This window comes from Pongo abelii, chromosome 11 (assembly GCF_028885655.2).
Source record: "Pongo abelii isolate AG06213 chromosome 11, NHGRI_mPonAbe1-v2.0_pri, whole genome shotgun sequence".
Taxonomy (NCBI): Eukaryota; Metazoa; Chordata; class Mammalia; order Primates; family Hominidae; genus Pongo; species Pongo abelii.
The window spans coordinates 75,944,324-75,962,783 of NC_071996.2; the positions used below are offsets into that span (position 1 = coordinate 75,944,324).

The 18,460-nt window shown below is 42.6% G+C and overlaps 1 protein-coding gene across 2 annotated transcripts; it reads left to right on the forward strand.

Annotated features, from left to right (window-relative positions):
* Positions 1-4,268: 4,268 nt before the first annotated feature.
* On the forward strand, positions 4,269-18,239 carry CDCA7 (cell division cycle associated 7). Of its 2 annotated transcripts, XM_002812593.5 has the most exons (10): positions 4,269-4,409; positions 8,137-8,262; positions 8,680-8,916; positions 12,614-12,850; positions 13,207-13,284; positions 14,180-14,374; positions 14,843-14,983; positions 15,651-15,800; positions 16,490-16,626; positions 16,973-18,239. In XM_002812593.5, the coding sequence occupies exons 1-10, from the start codon at positions 4,389-4,391 to the stop codon at positions 17,001-17,003; spliced, it is 1,353 nt and encodes a 450-aa protein (XP_002812639.1). In that variant the 5' UTR covers positions 4,269-4,388; the 3' UTR covers positions 17,004-18,239. The 2 variants fall into 2 exon arrangements, with proteins under 2 accessions (XP_002812639.1, XP_002812641.1); XM_002812595.5 differs by lacking the exon at positions 8,680-8,916.
* The last annotated feature ends 221 nt before the right edge of the window (positions 18,240-18,460 follow it).

The following is an 18,460-nucleotide window of genomic DNA, read 5'->3' on the forward strand; positions in this document are numbered from 1 at the left end:
AGCTGTGTACTGTGCCTGAAACCAGCACTTTCCTCTTCTTCCTGTAGCCTCCTTCCTGACTTTGTTCATGTTCCTCCTCAGGTGTCACCTTCTCAGAGAAGCCTTTTCTGTTTCTCTTATTTAAATTTGTACCTCTTTCATTTTCTATCCCCTTGTCCTGTCTTTAGCTTTCACCTTGCTTTTATTTTTCTTCGCGGAAGTTAGCACACCCGAAACTATTTTTTTGTTGTTGTTTACTTCTGCTTTCCTACTAGAATGTAAACTCCTTGAATCACAAATTTCTTAATAGTATGTAGAATGATGAATCCTTTTCAGAAGGTTTTCAATGGACTCTGTTCAGATCCATCAGAGGAATCACTATCTATGGCAGCTATAAACTTATGAAATGTATTTCTTTTTTTTTTTTTTTGAGATGGAGTCTCGCTCTGTCACCCAGGCTGCAGTGCAGTGGTGCAATCTCGGCTTGCTGCGAGCTCTGTCTTCTGGGTTCACGTCATTCTCCTGCCTCAGCCTCCCGAGTAGCTGGGACTATAGGCGCCTGCCACCACACCCTGCTAATTTTTTGTATTTTTAGTGGAGACAAGGTTTCACCATATTAGCCAGGATGCCCATGTCGTCAGGCATTATTTACTTGCTCCATCTCCTGATCTCGTGATCTGCCCATCTCAGCCTCCCAAAGTGTTGGGATTACAGGCGTGAGCCACCGTGCCCAGCCATGAAATGTATTTCTTAAATAATAAGACTTTAAAGTCAAAATTACTCCCTGGTCCACGGACTGCAGAATGGATGCTGTGTTACTAGGCATGAAAACATTTCATCAATCTCCATTAGAGCTCTTGGGTGAATAGGGGCACTGTCAATGAGCAGTAATATTTTGAAAAGAATCTTTTCTTCCGAGCAGGTCTCAAGAGTGGGCTTAAAATATTCAGTAAACTACGCTGTAAACAGATGTGCTCTCAATCAGGCTTTGTTGTTCTGTTTATAGAACACAGGCAGAGTAGATGTTGCATAATTCTTAAGGAATTAAGAATTTGGAACGGTAAATGATCAATGGCTTCAATTTAGGGTTACCAGCTGCATTCATCCCTAACAAGAGAGTCAGCCTGTCCTTTGAAGCTTTAAAGCCAGACATTGACTTCTCTCTAGCTATAAAAGTCCTGGATGGCATCTTTTTCCAACAGAAAGCTGTTTTGTTTACTTTGAATATCTTTTGTTTAGTGTAGCCACCTTCATCAATTATCTTAGCTAGGTCTTCTGAATAATTTGCTACTTCACCTTGTACTTTCATATAATAGAGATGGCTTTTTCTCTTAAACCTTGTGAATCGACCTCTGCTAGCTTTCAACTTTTCTTCTGCAGTTTCCTCATCTCTCTCAGCCTTCACAGAGTTTGAAGAGAGTTAGGGCTTTACTGTAGATCAGGTTTTAGCTTAAAGGAATGTTGTGGCTGGTTTGATCTTCCCTGCAGACTACTTAAACTTTCTCCATATCAGCAATAAGGCTGTTTTGCTTTCTTATCGTTCGTGTGTTCACAGGAGTAGCACTTTTAATTTCCTTCAGGAACTTTTCCTTTGCATTCACAACTTGGCTGTTTGGCACAAGAGGTCTAGCTTTCTTCTTATCTCGGCTTTCAACATGCCTTCCTCACTAAGTGTAATCATTTCTAGCTTTTGATTTAAAGTGAGAGATATGTGACTCTTCTTTTCATTTCAATACTTAGAGACCATTGTAGAGTTATTAACTGGCCTAATTTCAATATTGTTCTATCTCAGTGAATAGGGGTGTATGAGGATAGAGAGACAGGATGGTTGGTCAGTGGAGCAATCAGAACACATACAACATTTATTGATGAAGTCTGCCATCTTATATGGGTACAATTTGTGACTCCCCAAAATTATTACAACAGTAATAGCAAAGATCACTGATTGCAGATCACCATTATGGATATAAAAATAATGAAAAAGGTGAAATATTGCAAAAATACCAAAATGTTACACAGAGACACTAAATGAGCTTGCGCTTTTGGAAAAATGGCACTGATAGGCTTGCTATGCTTAGGGTTGCCACAAACCTTTAATTTTAAGCACAGTGCAATAAAATGAGGTACGCCTCTATTCCCAAATTGCTCTGCAAAGTTAACAATTTACACTACTAACGTCATTGTGGGAGTTTCTCATATTCTTAACAATAGCTGGTCTTATCAGGCGCTTTAAATTTTGCCAGTCTGAGTGAAACTGTATCTCCTGTGTCAGAGGCATTTGAACTACAGCAACTCCATCTTGAACAGGAGCTGGGCAAAATAAGCCTTGAGACCTGCTGGGCTGCATTCCCAGGAGGTTAAGGCATTCTATGTTACAGGAAGAGGTAGGAAGTCAGCACACGACACAGGTCATAAAGACCTTGCTGATAAAACAGGCTGCAGTAAAGAAGCCAGCCAAAACCAAGATGGTGAGGAGAGTGACCTCTGGTTATCTTCACTGCTACACTCCCACCAGTGCCATGACAGTTTACAAATACCATGGCAACATCACGAAGCTACCCTATATGGCCTAAAAAGGGGAGGCATGAATAATCCACCCCTTGTTTAGCATACAATCAAGAAATAACCATAAAAATGGGCAACCAGCAGCCTTGGGCTGCTCTGTCTATGGTGTAGCCATTCTTTTATTCCTTTACTTTATTAATAAACTTGCTTTTTCACTGTACGGACTTGCCCTGAATTCTTTTTTGCGCAAGATCCAAGAACCCTCTCTTGGGGTCTAGATCGGGACCCCTTTCCAGTGACACTTGTTTTAATTTGCATTTTCCTGATTACTAAAAAGATGAATAGACCAGAGATCTTATCCTTAAAAAACACATACACCAAATTATTTTCTTGTGCTCCCAGGAAGACTAAAAATTTCCCTATCAGAACCTTTCACAGGCAAGGTGACTTAATCTTCCCCTGCTTCATGGATCTAGTAATTCCAAATTTTCATATATTTAGCTTTAGTGGCACAAAATTATATTCCCAAATGTTTATTCATTCAACAAATACTTACTGAGGGCCCTGTAATTCCGTAATTTCACCACCCACCGGTAGCCTCTCCTCCTGGCACTCACCTTCTAGAACTTGAGCTCTTTGTCCCCTGCACAGTGGCAGAGTGATCACTGGGTAGGTATATTTAAGAAAGGCTGCAAGACTCCTTCCAATCCATTGTCCTCGGGCATTATTTACTTGCTCACAGTTTTTGTATTCAATACACCAAGAGAGGAACACAGTATGTCTATGCACTCTCTTACTGCAAAGGAATTAATTATTCCCCAGAGAAAAGTTTTGAAATGAGGGGGAAATGCGAATGTTTTCATTTCAAGCGCTTGTTTTAAATGTTAAGAGTATAATTAGCGTCTTCTAAAGAAACTAAATTTACTTTTTCTTCTAGAAGCAAGTTTTTGCTCTTCACACACACAAAAAGCCTCGCTTTATTTCATTTTTTCGTTGTAATGCCAAGTTTGGTTAAAAGGGCAATGAAAAGTATTTCTCGTTCGCACTGACTCAGGGTAGTTCTCAATTCTGAAGACAGAAAAGATCATCAAGCCACAATTGTTCAATCTTTAGTTTCAATCCCCAACAGATAATCGTTAAAGGTCAACTGTACTATAGACGTCTTCATCAAGCTGCTGCGGGTTTTCATCTACTTTGAAAACCACAAGTCTGATGTAAAACAAGTCGGCTTCCCGTGCTTTTTGGAAAGATCAGGATTTAACTCATTTTATTGCTTCAGATAATGGTGTGGTTCCCAGATAAGAGGTGCTACATCCAGGGGCGGTGAACTGGATTATGAAGGGTGGAGTTCGTGCTGGATTCTACGATTTTTTAAACCTTGTAAACCGCACGCAGCAATGAAAGTGCTAAATGCCGTGGTGCGTGACCCGCGCCACCCTCACGCTGCTCTCCTTTACCCCCCAGACTCCACTTTTCCTCCGCCACCACGAAAATTCATGCAAATCAGCCAGCTAACCCCGGGGCAATACGAGCCATTTTCGCGCCACTCGCTCAGGACCGCGCAGCTGCACAAGGAGAGTGGTCGCCGTAGCCCTTAAAGTGCCCCTTTCTCAAAGAGGATTTTAGGAGTGGCCAAGGCTATCCTTTGAGGTCAGAATATATAGGGGGGTCGTGTTTTTTCCAGGGGGCCATCTAGTCTTGCGCCATGTCTGGCCGTTACCACAGCTTGCAGGACCTGTGTCCCAACGCGGGAAAGACAGCCCGAGCCCCGCCCCTCCGGGCCCCGGTCGGCGCGCCCCGCCTGCCCGCCGCGCTGCTGCTGCTCCTCCTGCTGTGGGATCGCTGACCGCGCGGCTGCTCCGCTCTCCCCGCTCCAAACGCCGATCTGGGCACCCGCCACCAGCATGGACGCTCGCCGCGTGCCGGTGAGGGCTGGGCGGGCGAACCCGAGGGGCGGGCGCGGTGGGTGCTGGACGCAAGCGGGCGCGGGGCGACCCTATCCAACTCCGCAGCCTAGCGCTGCTTTATCAACTGGTGGCCTGCCTAGGCGTTGCCCGCTTGGGCAAGCCCCTGATTTTATGCACCTGGGATAACTGAGGGTCACGTTCCTGCGTGGCGTGCGCACCCGAAGTGCGGGCGGCGTGGAGACTTGAGTCGTTTGCAGGATGGCTAGCAGCGCTGGAAAGCCCTAGGCACGTGCGTCCGCCAAAGGCCAGACAGCGGCCGGGAGGGCTGGCCGGTCCCGATTGTGCCTGCCGGGCAGAGCCGGCCTGCCTGCCCCCTAGGAGGTTGTCCCGCAGCTGCTCAGCCCTTCCCGCACACAACTCGGAGCCAGTGCGTGGCTCGCCGCGTCTATACCCGCGCTCAGTGGGTGGCCCTTGGGCGCGCACCCCGCCCGGCAAGAGACGCGTCCGCTTCTAACCGCTGAGGGCCAGCGCGTTTGAGGTGTGAGGTCTTGCGAACCGGTCTCCTAGAACTTGGGTTGCGCACGCAGTGTGAAGCGACCGTAGTCCCGGGCCGTGGTTAAGTGCATTTAAAGGGCTTGGTGGGCCAAACCGTTCGCCGACCATTTGCTCGTTTCCCACTTCCTCCACCCCAACCCCCAACCCCCCAGCCTTACTCTTGGCTGCAGGACGTTGCTCTGGGTGGAACGTTACTTTTTGCTCTAACGGAAGCCAGAACGTAGGGTCGGGCTCTTGGAGACGGTAGAAGAGTGGGGGTTGGGTGAAACGGAAGACAATGACATGTTTAAAATAAATATCAGGGGTTAGGGACCCACGCGGGGGAGGACAGGTTCGCGGGGGTGGGTGCGATGGGGCGTGGTTTCAGAGCTGAGTCGCCGCCCCGGTGGAGCTGGGCATTGGCTTTCCGAATGAAGAAAACCATGTGTAGCTGGTCTTGGAACCTGACATGCCTGGGTTCAAATTTGAGCCGCCATGGGACTTGAGTAATCCATTTCGCCTTCCTGAGCCTCAGTTTCCTCATTGGCTAAGTGAGAATAACGATAGCACCTTTGTTGCAAAGAATTAAACCTGACGTGGAAGTGTACTTAACATAGTGCCTGGCACGAAAAACGCCTACTATAAATGGTATTAGTTATTACTTACCTGCCAAAGAAGTTCATCTCCGTCTTGACTATTTGCCTTGCTGCTTTTTTTGTGGCTTTTCCTCCAAAGATACATTTGCCTGGTAAATAACTCTTGGCTTGTGCTGACTTGTTAAAGCTCAGCATGTATTTCTCGGACAGCTTCCAATAGAATGCCGCCTTTGAGGCTGTCTGGGGCCTCTGACTGCTTGCAGGTAGATTGATGAGTAAAGGGTGATAATTCCTGCAGTAATGCGAGGAACACTGCTGTTTAAGAAGATGGCAGACTTGAGTTCTCCTTCCTGCCCCTGTGATCTTGCAGTTTATTACACCTTCCTGGGGCCTTGAATATCCTCATCTGGAAAATGGGATCTGAGATCCTTTTCAGCTTCTAACATTCATTGTGTCCCAGGCTGGAGTGCAGTGGCACAATCACAGCTCACTGCAGCCTACCGGGCTCAAGCAGTCTTCCCACCTCAGCCTCCCAAGTAACTGGGATTACATGTGCGCACCGCCACACCCGGCAGATTTTTGTGTTTTTAGTAGAGACGGGGTTTCACCATGTTCCCCACGCTGGTCTCGAACTCGTGGGCTCAAGTGATCCTCCCACCTTGGCTTCGCAAAGCGCTGGGATTACAGGTGTGAGCCACCCCCCTACACATACACCTAACCTTTATATTTAGTAGCTCTACCTTTTACACATTGTCCTGCCTTGTTAAGAGGGCAAAAGACAAAAACTTCCTAAGATGATTGAACAGAGTTTAGTTAGGGGTATAGGGATGTTGGGGGTGCCATCATCATGAAAATAACTTTATTTGCAAGAGACTGAAATACATAATGTTAGGCAAAGAAGGAGGGCAAGAATGTTCTGGTCACCTGACATCTTACATCTTAGCATATTTTGTAGAATCTATAGCAGAGCTTGCCCTTTCAAAGTTTTCAGTATAAGGAATCACTTCTGCTGTTCCATGGCCCCATTTAAGAGAATAAAAACACAGGACCTAATGCAACACTTAAGAAATCTCGTTAAATATTAAGAAATGACAAACCACTATCCTTTTTTTACACAAGATAGATGCCAATTGCATTTTCTGAGAGCAGTGCCAGGCTGTTCAGTATTTATGAATGAATGAAGCATTTCTATATAAGTAATTTGCACTTTATAAAAGGACTTTTAAAAACTTAAGTCTTGTATAGCAAAGGGACAGCAGCAAGAACTGAATGACAGCCTCAAGTAATAGGGTGCTAAAATGGAATCAGGTATCCCACCTGCATTTGGAGTGCTATTTGACCTTTAACTTGGCTCCTTGAACCATATGTTGAAGGGTTTGATGTATTTGCTTTGTAAGGACTTCTGTGGAAATCACGATAGCCCTCTTGATTGGAACGGGGCCTGCTTGGAAGCCTGCCATCTTGAAGTAGAGGTCCTGCCCAGTTTTTGTAGTTTGTGAAATTAGCATCACAGTACATAGCCCAAAGCTTACATAAAAATACCTCATTAGCTTGATTTTGGCTGAGGGAGAAAAATCTTTCTGCCATTTTGTACTTTTGAAATTTCCTTTTAGAAGTACAGTTTAATTTTTTTTAAAAAACCGGTTGGATTTTAGGAGTTTAGCATTAAAATCTGTGGAGCTCAGTATAATGCTAAGAGCTAAAGATTAGGGGCTCATAAAGGTGGGTTGAGAGGTAGCTCTACAGATGTTTGAATAAATTGATAAATGTCTTTACAATTTTCCTGCAAAGGGATCCTTTCTTAGAATTTGACCTGGTTTCTGCCGGGCGCGGTGGCTCACGCCTGTAATCCCAGCACTTTGGGAGGCCGAGGCGGGCGGATCATGAGGTCAGGAGATCGAGACCATTCTGGCTAACACGGTGAAAACCCGTCTCTACTAAAAATACAAAAAATTAGCCCGGCGTGGTGGCAGGCGCCTGTAGTCCCAGCTACTCCGAAGGCTGAGGCAGGAGAATGGCGTGAATCCAGGAGGCGGAGCTTGCAGTGAGCCAAGATCGCGCCACTGCACTCCAGCCTGGGCGACACAGCGAGACTCCGTCTAAAAAAAAAAAAAAAAAAAAGAATTTGACCTGGTTTTAAAGATTTTTGGGTCCAGGTACAGTAGCTAATGCCTGTAATCCAAGCCCTTTGGGAGGCTCCGGTGGGAGGATCGCTTGAGCCCAGAAGTTTGAGAACAACCTGGACAACATAGCAAGACCCCATCTCTAAAAAAAATAAAATAAGTTAGCTGGGCATGGTGGCACATGCCTGTAGTCCTGTCTACTCAGGAGGCTGAGGCGGGAGGCTTGCTTGAGCTCAGGAGTTCCAGGTTGTAGTAAGCTATGATCTCACCACTGCACTTTAGCCTGGAAGACAGAGCGAGATCCTGCTTCTTACAAAAAAAAGAAAGAAAAAATTTTTTGTAGCAGTTAACAGACTTCCTTTTCTATGTAGGTTATGATAAATGGACATATCTACTCTGTGCTGTTTGAACCTACTAAACTAAAAAAAAATGATGTCTTTAGTTAAATAAAGTAAGCATCACACTTAATAGGATTGCTATTTCCATTTGCAGCAGAAAGATCTCAGAGTAAAGAAGAACTTAAAGAAATTCAGATATGTGAAGTTGATTTCCATGGAAACCTCGTCATCCTCTGATGACAGTTGTGACAGCTTTGCTTCTGATAATTTTGCAAACACGGTAAGTGCTGCCTGAGAATAAACAGAATTGAGTCTGCAGTGCTCAAAATGCCCCAGATGCTTTGTGCGTGATTAAAACTGCTTGCTTTTTGCCTACATTTCTATACAGCCGTTATGAAAATACAGTATGCACTATAATTTCATTTCACTTTTTGCGGTGGTTCTAGGTAGTAATTGTTGGAGGTAGATTAGCTACTTATTCTATCCTTTTGAAATGTCGCCTAACCTAACATGCATGATGATTTGCCATAACAACTCAGAAATCATTTGTAAACCTCTGAACCACTTTTCTTTGTAACAAAAGCTGTTCTCTTGTAGTGCACTTGTAAATGTGATTTGCTCTCTGCACGGTTTATGGAAAATTGGTTCTTGAAAAAGAAAAAAAATGCACAACCACATTTATTTATTTATTTTACAGAAACCTAAATTCAGGTCAGATATCAGTGAAGAACTGGCAAATGTTTTTTATGAGGACTCTGATAATGAATCTTTCTGCGGCTTTTCAGAAAGTGAGGTGCAAGATGTATTAGACCATTGTGGATTTTTACAGAAACCAAGGCCAGATGTCACTAACGAACTGGCCAGTATTTTTCATGCCGACTCTGACGATGAATCATTTTGCGGTTTCTCAGAGAGTGAGATACAAGATGGAATGGTGAGTTTGAGAGTTTCACCAGTTTCAAGAAGTAAGATACATTTAGAGGCATGACATATTTTTAAAAAAATTTTTCTTATGATTTTGATTTTAGTCATGCCAGCAGACTTTGTTGACCTTTTAAAAATTTTGAGTATTTTCCTCGTGTCTTAAAGCAGTGTTTACTAATGTAGTCAGACTTACAAATCATGAACATTTTGTAGGCTCTGAAAATTTGGAAACTGGTAAGATAAAATTGGCCAATCTCCAGATTTTCATTATCACAAAAATCCAGCCTAATCAGGAAGCACACTAGTCCTAAATATTATCTATATTTGCATTTAAGTTCAAGTGCCCAGCCTAGTGCCTGTCATAGAGCAGACCTTTGATAAATGTTGGTCTCATAGTAGATCTGTGGCTGCATCTTGAAAACCTGTGATAACTTATGTGCAGGAGCTCCATTGCAGATAATGACATTGAGGGCCCTTCCTGCTGCTACTTTTGCTCCTTGGTTGGCTTTTCCTATGCACGCTACCTTCCTTTAACTGCTGCTGCCACTGTTGTGCTGTGCCTCGGTCCCACTCTTTCTGAGCATACTGTTTAATTCTGCACACATTCTCCTGTTCCAAAGACTTTCTCGACAAAGGAAGCAGTGCATTCACTGATAATCAAGTGCATGCTCTTCAACTCACTGGTCTGACATGGATCCACTGCCTGAGGATCACGGTTTGAGTAACATTGATACACGTGGCAGTGCCTGGCCAAGGAGTGTTTTGGTCCAAATCAGTGCTTACTGGAGTTTGTTGCAGGGGGACCAGTCTGCAGATCTGGATGTGACACAAACATTGTCAATAGCCTGAATAATTTCTGGGCAGTGTTTCAGTTCTTTGAAGATACTGTCATGATTAATAAAATGCCAATTCATTATAATTGTTAGGAACTCATGTAAGGTTTTTGTTGTTTTGTACTCTCTCAATCCATGGACACTAAAAGTACAAAAAGCTGTTTGTGGGCATGTAAGACTTTTTTGAGACAGGGTCTTGCACTGTCAACCAGGCTGGAGTGCACTGGTGTGATCATGGCTCACTGCAGCCTCCACCTCCTGGGCTTAAGGGATTCTCCCTCCTCAGCCTACCCAGTAGCTGAGACTACAGGCGTGTGCCACCATGCCTGGGAACTTTTAAAAATTTTTTATAGAGATGTGGGCTCACTTTGTTGTTCAGGCTGGTCTTGAACTCCTAGGCCCAAGCAATCCTCCCGTCTCGGCCTCCAAAAGTGCTGGGATTACAGCCAAGAGCCACCTTGCTGGCCTTGTTAAATATTTTAATGTTAAAACTGAGTCTTTGTGGGTGAAATTCTGGGACTTTATGGGTGATTTTTTTTTCTTCTCTCTCTTTTTTTTTTTTTACCTGCAACCATTACCATAGTCAATTTTGGAATACCTTTATGACCCCAAAAAATGACTCTGTACTCGTTAACAGTCACTCCCTATTCTTTCCCAATACCCCCAGCTCCTGGCAACCATCAGTCTGCTTTGTGTTGTCATAGATTAGCCTGTTGTGGATATTTCATAAAAATTGAATCATGATATGTGGTCTTTTGTGACTGGCTTCTTTCACTTAGGATAATGATCTCAAGGTTTATTTATGTTGTGGCATGTGTTAGTTCTTCATTTTATTGCAGAATATTCTGTTGTGTGAATCAACCACATTTGATTTACCCATTATGAATAATGCTACTGTGAACATTCATGTAGAAGTTTTTCTGTAGACGTATACTCTTAGGTATATACATAAGAGTAGAATTGTGGGTCATGTAGTAACTGTTTAACCTTTTGAGAAATAGACAAAGTGGCTACACCAGTTTACATTCCTACCAGCAGTGTGTGAGGGATACAGTTTCTCCAAATTTTTGCTAATACTTTTTTTTATTTTCCTTTTGCTTTTTTTTTTTGAGACAGAGTCTCACTCTGTCACCCAGGCTGGAGTACAGTGGCATAATTTTGGCTCCTGTAACCACAACCTCCGCCTCCTGGGTTCAAGCGATTCTTGTGTCTCAGCCTCCAAGTAGCTGGTACTACAGGTGCGTGCCACCACACCTGGCTAATTTTTTATATTTTTAGTAGAGACAGGGTTTTGCCATCTTGGCCAGGCTGGTCTCGAACTCTTGACCTCAGGTGATCTGCCCATCTCAGCCTCCCAAAGAGCTGGGATTACAGATGTAAGCCACCCTACCCAGCCTTCTTTTGCTTTTTAGCTCTACTATGAAGTGGTGTCTTATTATGTTTTGTGTTTTTTTGTTTGTTTGTTTTTTGTTTTTTTTTGGGAGACAGAGTCTTGCTCTGAAGCCCAGGCTGGAGTGCAGTGGTGTGATCTCAGCTCACTGCAACCTCCGCCTCCTGGGTTCAAGCGATTCTCTTGCCTCAGCCTCCCAAGTAGCTGGGATTACAGGCATGTGCCACTGTGCCTGGCTAATTTTTGTATTTTTAGTAGAGACGGGGTTTCACCATGTTGGCCAGACTGGTGTCAAACTCCTGACGTCAGGTGATCTGCCTGCCCCGGCCTTCCAAAGTGCTGGGATTATAGGCATGAGCTACTGCACGCAGCGTCTCATTGTGATTTTGATTTACATTACCCTATGGCTAATTTGGATAAATTTTTAATGATGAAAACCTATATTAGTTTTGGAATCTGGAAATATTTTTATTTTGAGCTTCTAAAAGTAGATTAGAGAAGTACCTAGAGAAGTCAAATTTATAGATAGAAAACAGGATGATGGTTGCCGGGGCGGAGGGAAAGAGGGAATGAGGAATTACTGTTTAATGGGTATGGATGGAGTTTTAGTTAGAGAAGATGAAAACATTCTGGAGATGGATGGTGGTGATGGCTGCACAACAATGTACGTGTATTTAATGCCATTGACCTGTATACTTAGAAATGGTTAAAATGATAAATCTTATGTATATTTTATTATATATTTTTTAAAGTAGAGAATTGAGATATGTTAATATAGTTTAATATTGCCATAAACATTGAAGCCATATTTGTAGGGGAACACATTTTTTTCCCTTTTTTTTTTTCAAGACAAGGTCTGGCTCTGTAACCCAGGCCTGGCATACAGTGGCACGAACATGGCTCACTGAGCCTCTGCCAACTGGGCTCAAGCCATCCTCCCACCTCAGCCTTCCAAGTAGCTGGGACCACAGGCGTGTGCCATCATGCCCAGCTAATTTTTGTATTTTTTTTTTTGCAGAGACGGAGTTTCACGATGTTGCCCAGGCTGGTCTCGAACTCCTAGGCTCAAGTGATTCACCCGCCTCAACTTCCCAAAGTGCTGGGATTACAGACGTTAGCCACTGCACCCAGCCAGGAGAACACATTTGTTCTTGTCAGAATTCTTTTAAAATACGTAAAGATCTGTTTCTAAAGCAATGAAAAGCAGGTGGTAGGAATTTTAACATTTAAAAAAAGGCTCAGAACCACAGGCCTAGGGACTATGAAAATAGCTTATAACAATGTGGTCCAGATAGGCTACTTGGAATTAAACTGCACTCTGTTGATTGTTGTACTCTTTGTGGTTCCTGATTTTGTTACCCAGAGGTGTCAATGTTCAGTTAAAATTCATTTCATACAAATGTCTCATTGAAAAGGGACTTTGTAGTCATACTGATGCAGCTTGTCTGCTGATCAAGTCCTAATGACTCAATTGTTGTGATTAGAGGCTGCAGTCAGTTCGGGAAGGCTGTAGGACCCGCAGCCAGTGCAGGCACTCTGGACCTCTCAGGGTGGCGATGAAGTTTCCAGCACGAAGTACCAGGGGAGCAACCAACAAAAAAGCAGAGTCCCCCCAGCCCTCAGAGAATTCTGTGACTGATTCCAACTCCGATTCAGAAGATGAAAGTGGCATGAATTTTTTGGAGAAAAGGGCTTTAAATATAAAGCAAAACAAAGCAATGGTAGGTATCTGACCTTGTGTTAGAATTAATTTTTCCTCTCTTAGCAACTCATTACTTAAATCTGTTCCATCACGCAAAAAAGTTATTTTTTTCTGTTACATGAAGAAAAAGTTATTTTTGTTTACCTGTGAAGTCTTCAATGTGTGCCTCAAAATGTGTTTCTTTCCCTGAACTACTTTTTTTAATCTGTTAAAGGCCTGGTTAAGTGTATAGGGGAAATCAGAAACTTTGAATGTGTCAGCTTACTGTCAAATATAAAACCATGAGATGTACTTGAGTATTTTCCAGAAGTTAGTTGCTCATTTTCAACAGTTATTCTAAGCCTATGATATCAGTTTAATTTCCTCCCTTTTTAGCTTGCAAAACTCATGTCTGAATTAGAAAGCTTCCCTGGCTCGTTCCGTGGAAGACATCCCCTCCCAGGCTCCGACTCAGTAAGTACCAGTCCTTGTTTATATATAGTAGTGTTTTGGGCACACCTAAGGTAGATCTGTGTTGTATTTAAAAATCTAATTTCTTTATTTGTGTGGCCTTCTAGACAAACGAAGGGGACCTAGAGGAAACCCCCTGACAGATCTCTGGATGATCCTCCTTGAATCCTGGGCAGTTTGGTCTCTCCTTGCTGTGCTCCTGTGGCACTAAACTCCTTTTGATTGGTTATTTCTTTCCTTCCCAGCTAGACTAAGCCCCTCATGGGCAGGTAATGAAGATTGAAAACTTTTTTCTGTTCTCCAGTGTGAGCACATTCCTCCTACATGGTAGATGTGCAATAGATGTTTTTAAAATTGGAGAATGAAAATAAAAGAAGAAAATCACAATTTCTTATCAAGTCATAGCTTGGTATCATATACAGTTGCATTCTGATGAATTAAGCTGGTACAACTCAGGGAGATTTGGTGTGTCTGCTGTGATAGAAAAGATTTCTTTTTCCTGCCTTTCCCTGAGGAAAGGAAAGATAGAGGGAAACCCTACAGATACCCCTCTATTTTGCAGTGTAGAAACTGAATGTGTTTCTACAGGGTCAAGAGACATCAGAGAAAATATTTTTTTTTAGAACAGAAGATCATTTCTTACATCTTCATTAAGTGAAAGAATAAATAGCTCATCTCTCAAGTTGAAAGAAACTGGGCTTGGTATTACAAAAGCAAAATTAAGATGGCCATATAGGTTTTAGGCTCATTTTGCCATGCATTATGCAAAGGACAAAAAAAAAGAAAAAATAGAGTTCTCTTTACTTAAAACATCCTTAAGGAGAAGCTATGAATTCCCCAAAGTACTACTTCTCTTTGTTAAGGAATAAATGGATTCCCTTGTGCGTGCTTTGTTTAGCAATCAAGGAGACCGCGAAGGCGTACATTCCCAGGTGTTGCTTCCAGGAGAAACCCTGAACGGAGAGCTCGTCCTCTTACCAGGTCAAGGTCCCGGATCCTCGGGTCCCTTGACGCTCTACCCATGGAGGAAGAGGAGGAAGAGGATAAGTACATGTTGGTGAGAAAGAGGAAGACCATGGACGGCTACATGAATGTGAGTTCTCCGCATTGGTACTTGCTCTTCTGATTCTCATCTTCGGTAGGCCTAGCATCATACACAGCACAGGTACACACACATCTTTAACACCAGGCGATCCATAGTAAATGTTTTCCTCTAACCACTCAGAATTGTAAACGTCACATAAGCTTACTTGGTAATTTTATTAGCAGGTGAGAATTGGGTTTACTTCATCTCTTCTTAATTGTAGGCATCGTTTCCAAAATGTCCAGTTATGGCTACAGTAAGCATATGGCCTGTTCCCCTACCATAAGCTCTAGGAGAGATACCCAGGTTGAAGTTTGTGTGAAGAAATTACAAGTCAAGTATCTGAGATTCAAAGCTGGGGAGAGCCAGTTTTGAATCTCTGTGTTTCATATTTGAATCTCTGTTTTTCAGTTTTGAATCTCTTTCAATCAGTTTTTCAGTTTTGAAGCTCTGTGTTTTGTGTTCCTTGTAATGCAGGAAGATGACCTGCCCAGAAGTCGTCGCTCCAGATCATCCATGACCCTTCCACATATAATTCGCCCAGTGGAAGAAATTACAGAGGAAGAGTTGGAGAACATCTGCAGCAATTCTCGAGAGAAGATATATAACCGTTCACTGGTGAGAGCCTCTAAATTACACCTGAGAATGTAAACATCTGTGAGAGGAAGAGAGCTTCTCTGTCCCTAAGTGTTGCCCAGGTTCTAAAGGGCCTAGCATGTGAAATATGTGCCTATATGTTTTTTTCACACAAGGAAGGAGAAGTTTTACAGTATCCCTGGGATTTAGCCCTCTTTTACAGTGGAATTATCTGCTTAGTAAGTCTGTAGTCGTGGTAAATCTTTTCTCCTAATTTAGAAATCAATTCATTCAACATATATTTATACATAGCTAGGTGCTGGGGTGTGGTGGTACACCAAAGATAAAAGTGGATTTGGGTAGGTTATTTTTTAATAAGACCTTTTCTTAAAGGAAAGTGGTTTTACCACACCAGGCTAATTTTTATATTTTTAGTGGAGATGGGGTTTTGCCATATTGCCCAGGCTGGTCTTGAACTCCTTGGCTCAAGCGATCCACTCTCCTCAGTCTCCCAGAATGCTGGGATTACAGGTGTGAGCCACTGCACCTGGTTGAGTTATTTTTCATACCCTGGCATGTACATGTGTATGCAGAGATTCATAGACAAAATGTAAGCCTATACTACGAAGAGGGACATTCTGTAAATATGCCATTTTCTCTGTTGAAAAACAGTGTTTTTTTTGTTTTTTTCTTAATTGCTTATTTGTAGGGCTCTACTTGTCATCAATGCCGTCAGAAAACTATTGATACCAAAACAAACTGCAGAAACCCAGACTGCTGGGGCGTTCGAGGCCAGTTCTGTGGCCCCTGCCTTCGAAACCGTTATGGTGAAGAGGTCAGGGATGCTCTGCTGGATCCGGTAGGTGCCTGCCAGGGGTTGGTCCTGTGGGCTTGAAGGTCAGCCACAAACTGTGATGAGGCCAGAAAAAGGCATTGGTGAAGGGGTGGGGCCCTTTCTGTTATAGGGTGCTCTTCTTTTTTTTTTAAGATGGAGTCTCATTCTGTTGCCAGGCTGGAGGGCAGTGGCGCAATCTCAGCTCACTGCAACCTCCTCCTCTCGGGTTCAAGCGATTCTCCTGCCTCAGCCTCCCAAGTAGCTGGGACTACAGGCACGCGCCACCACACCCAGCTAATTTTTGTATTTTTAGTAGAGACGGGGTTTCACCACGTTGGCCAGGATGGTCTTGATCTCTTGACCTCGTGATTCACCCGCCTCCAGCCTCCTAAAGTGCTGGGATTACAGGTGTGAGCCACCACGCCCGGCCCAGGGTGCTCTTAATTCAGAACACAAATGAATTCAGAGTGATGGTGCTGCATAGGCATGAGCCACTTCTACGATACTCGGGTCTGAACTGTCCCTAGGAAGTTGCTGCTCCATTTATCCCTGGTAGCTGCTTGTAACTTCCACTCCTGGAAGGAAGCATTAGGCATGACTAATACATATTAATCATATAAATTTTTAACCATAAAGAAGGGGTTAAATGTAATGTAGATAAGTTGGCGGGGAGGTAAGGTTTAACTTCACTGTGCCGTTTGACAATCCTCCAGAACTGGCATTGCCCGCCTTGTCGAGGAATCTGCAACTGCAGTTTCTGCCGGCAGCGAGATGGACGGTGTGCGACTGGGGTCCTTGTGTATTTAGCCAAATATCATGGCTTTGGGAATGTGCATGCCTACTTGAAAAGGTAGTGGGTGTTTTTTTTTCTCTTCCACATCTGAATTTTATATTCATTTATGTCTTAATGAAAAGATGATAGATGTCAGAAGAGTGGTTATCTCTGGTTATCTTCCAGTGGAGACTGACTGGAACACAGGAAGGGATGGGAACATTTTCTGTCTTCACTTAGGTGGTGGTAACATGGGTAGGTGGGTGTGTATGAAAAAGTCAGATTATATACTTGAAGATGTGTGCACCTGACCATAGTGATGTTATAACTCAATAAAAATGTTTTTAAAAATGAATTAGGCTTTCAAAAGAGAATTCTTTGGTTGAAAACTATGTCCTGACACGTTTCCTTTTGTTTTTCACAGCCTGAAACAGGAATTTGAAATGCAGGCATAATATCTGGAAAATTGGCTGCCTGCCTTCTACTTCTCAAATCTTTCTTGTAAAAGTTTCCAATTTTTTCACTGAAACCTGAGTTAAAAATCTTGATGATCAGCCTGTTTCATAAGAAACTCCAATCAAGTTAATCTTAGCAGACATGTGTTTCTGGAGCGTCACAGAAGGTATATTGCTAGTTACACTTTGCCCTCCTGCAGTTTCTTCTCTGCTCCCAACCCCCATCTCATAGCATCCCCGTCTATTTCCAATGCTCCTCTCCAACCGCTTAGTTTGTGAATTTCTTTTAAATTACAGTTTTATGAAAGCATATTTTATTTACTTGGTGTTGAAATAGCCCTCATAAAACCTAAGCACTTGGAAACACAATAACAGTATTAACTAACTAGATCTATTGAATTTCAGAGAAGAGCCTTCTAACTTGTTTATACAAAAACGAGTATGATTTAGCATTCATACCAGTTGAAATTTTTAATAGAATCAAGGCACAAAAGTCTTAAAACCATGTGGAAAAATTAGGTAATTATTGCAGATTGATGCCTCTCAATCCCTAGTATTGCGCTTATGTTACAAGTTGTTGTCACAGTTGAGACTTAATTTCTCCTAATTTCTTCTGCCCGAAGGGTAAGTGGTGCGTCCAGCTTACACAATCATGATTCAAAGGTTGGTGGGCAATGTAATACTTAAAATAATGATGGAAGAGCTATCTGGAAATTATGAGTAAGCTGATTTGAATTTTCAGTATAAAACTTTAGTATAATTGTAGTTTGCAAAGTTTATTTCAGTTCACATGTAAGGTATTGCAAATAAATTCTTGGACAATTTTGTATGGAAACTTGATATTAAAAACTAGTCTGTGGTTCTTTGCAGTTTCTTGTAAATTTATAAACCAGGCACAGCGTTCAAGTTTAGATTTTAAGCACTTTTATAACAATGATAAGTGCCTTTTTGGAGATGTAACTTTTAGCAGTTTGTTAACCTGACATCTCTGCCAGTCTAGTTTCTGGGCAGATTTCCTGTGTCAGTATTCCCCCTCCTCTTTGCATTAATCAAGTTATTTGGTAGAGGTGGAATCTAAGTGTTCGTATGTCCAATTTACTTGCATGTGTAAACCATTCCTGTGCCATTCAATGTTTGATGCATAATTGGACCTTGAATCGATAAGTGTAAATACAGCTTTTGATCTGTAATGCTTTTATACAAAAGTTTATTTTAATAATAAAATGTTTGTTCTAACTTGTCTGCTTTTTTAAAAATAATCTTACTGTACTTAATTCTAATTTTTTCCTCATATTTAAATAAAAGGCCATTTCCACCTTTTCTAAAAAAGTCTCCCTTTTGACTGAAGTTTCTGAAGTTCTAAGGTCAGCTCGTTTGAAAGGACCTCACTAGGTGACAGGACTAATACCTGTGATCAGAAAATGGGCTGAGACAACCACAGTGCCTGATCGAAAACA

Bases quoted from the DNA above. Each gene is read 5' to 3' on its own strand.
- CDCA7 (XM_002812593.5), top strand. From the start codon at position 4,389: ATGGACGCTCGCCGCGTGCCG. The intron at 14,984-15,650 runs GTGAGAGCCTCT...GCTTATTTGTAG, and splicing joins AGATATATAACCGTTCACTG to GGCTCTACTTGTCATCAATG. The intron at 16,627-16,972 runs GTAGTGGGTGTT...TGTTTTTCACAG, and splicing joins GTGCATGCCTACTTGAAAAG to CCTGAAACAGGAATTTGAAA.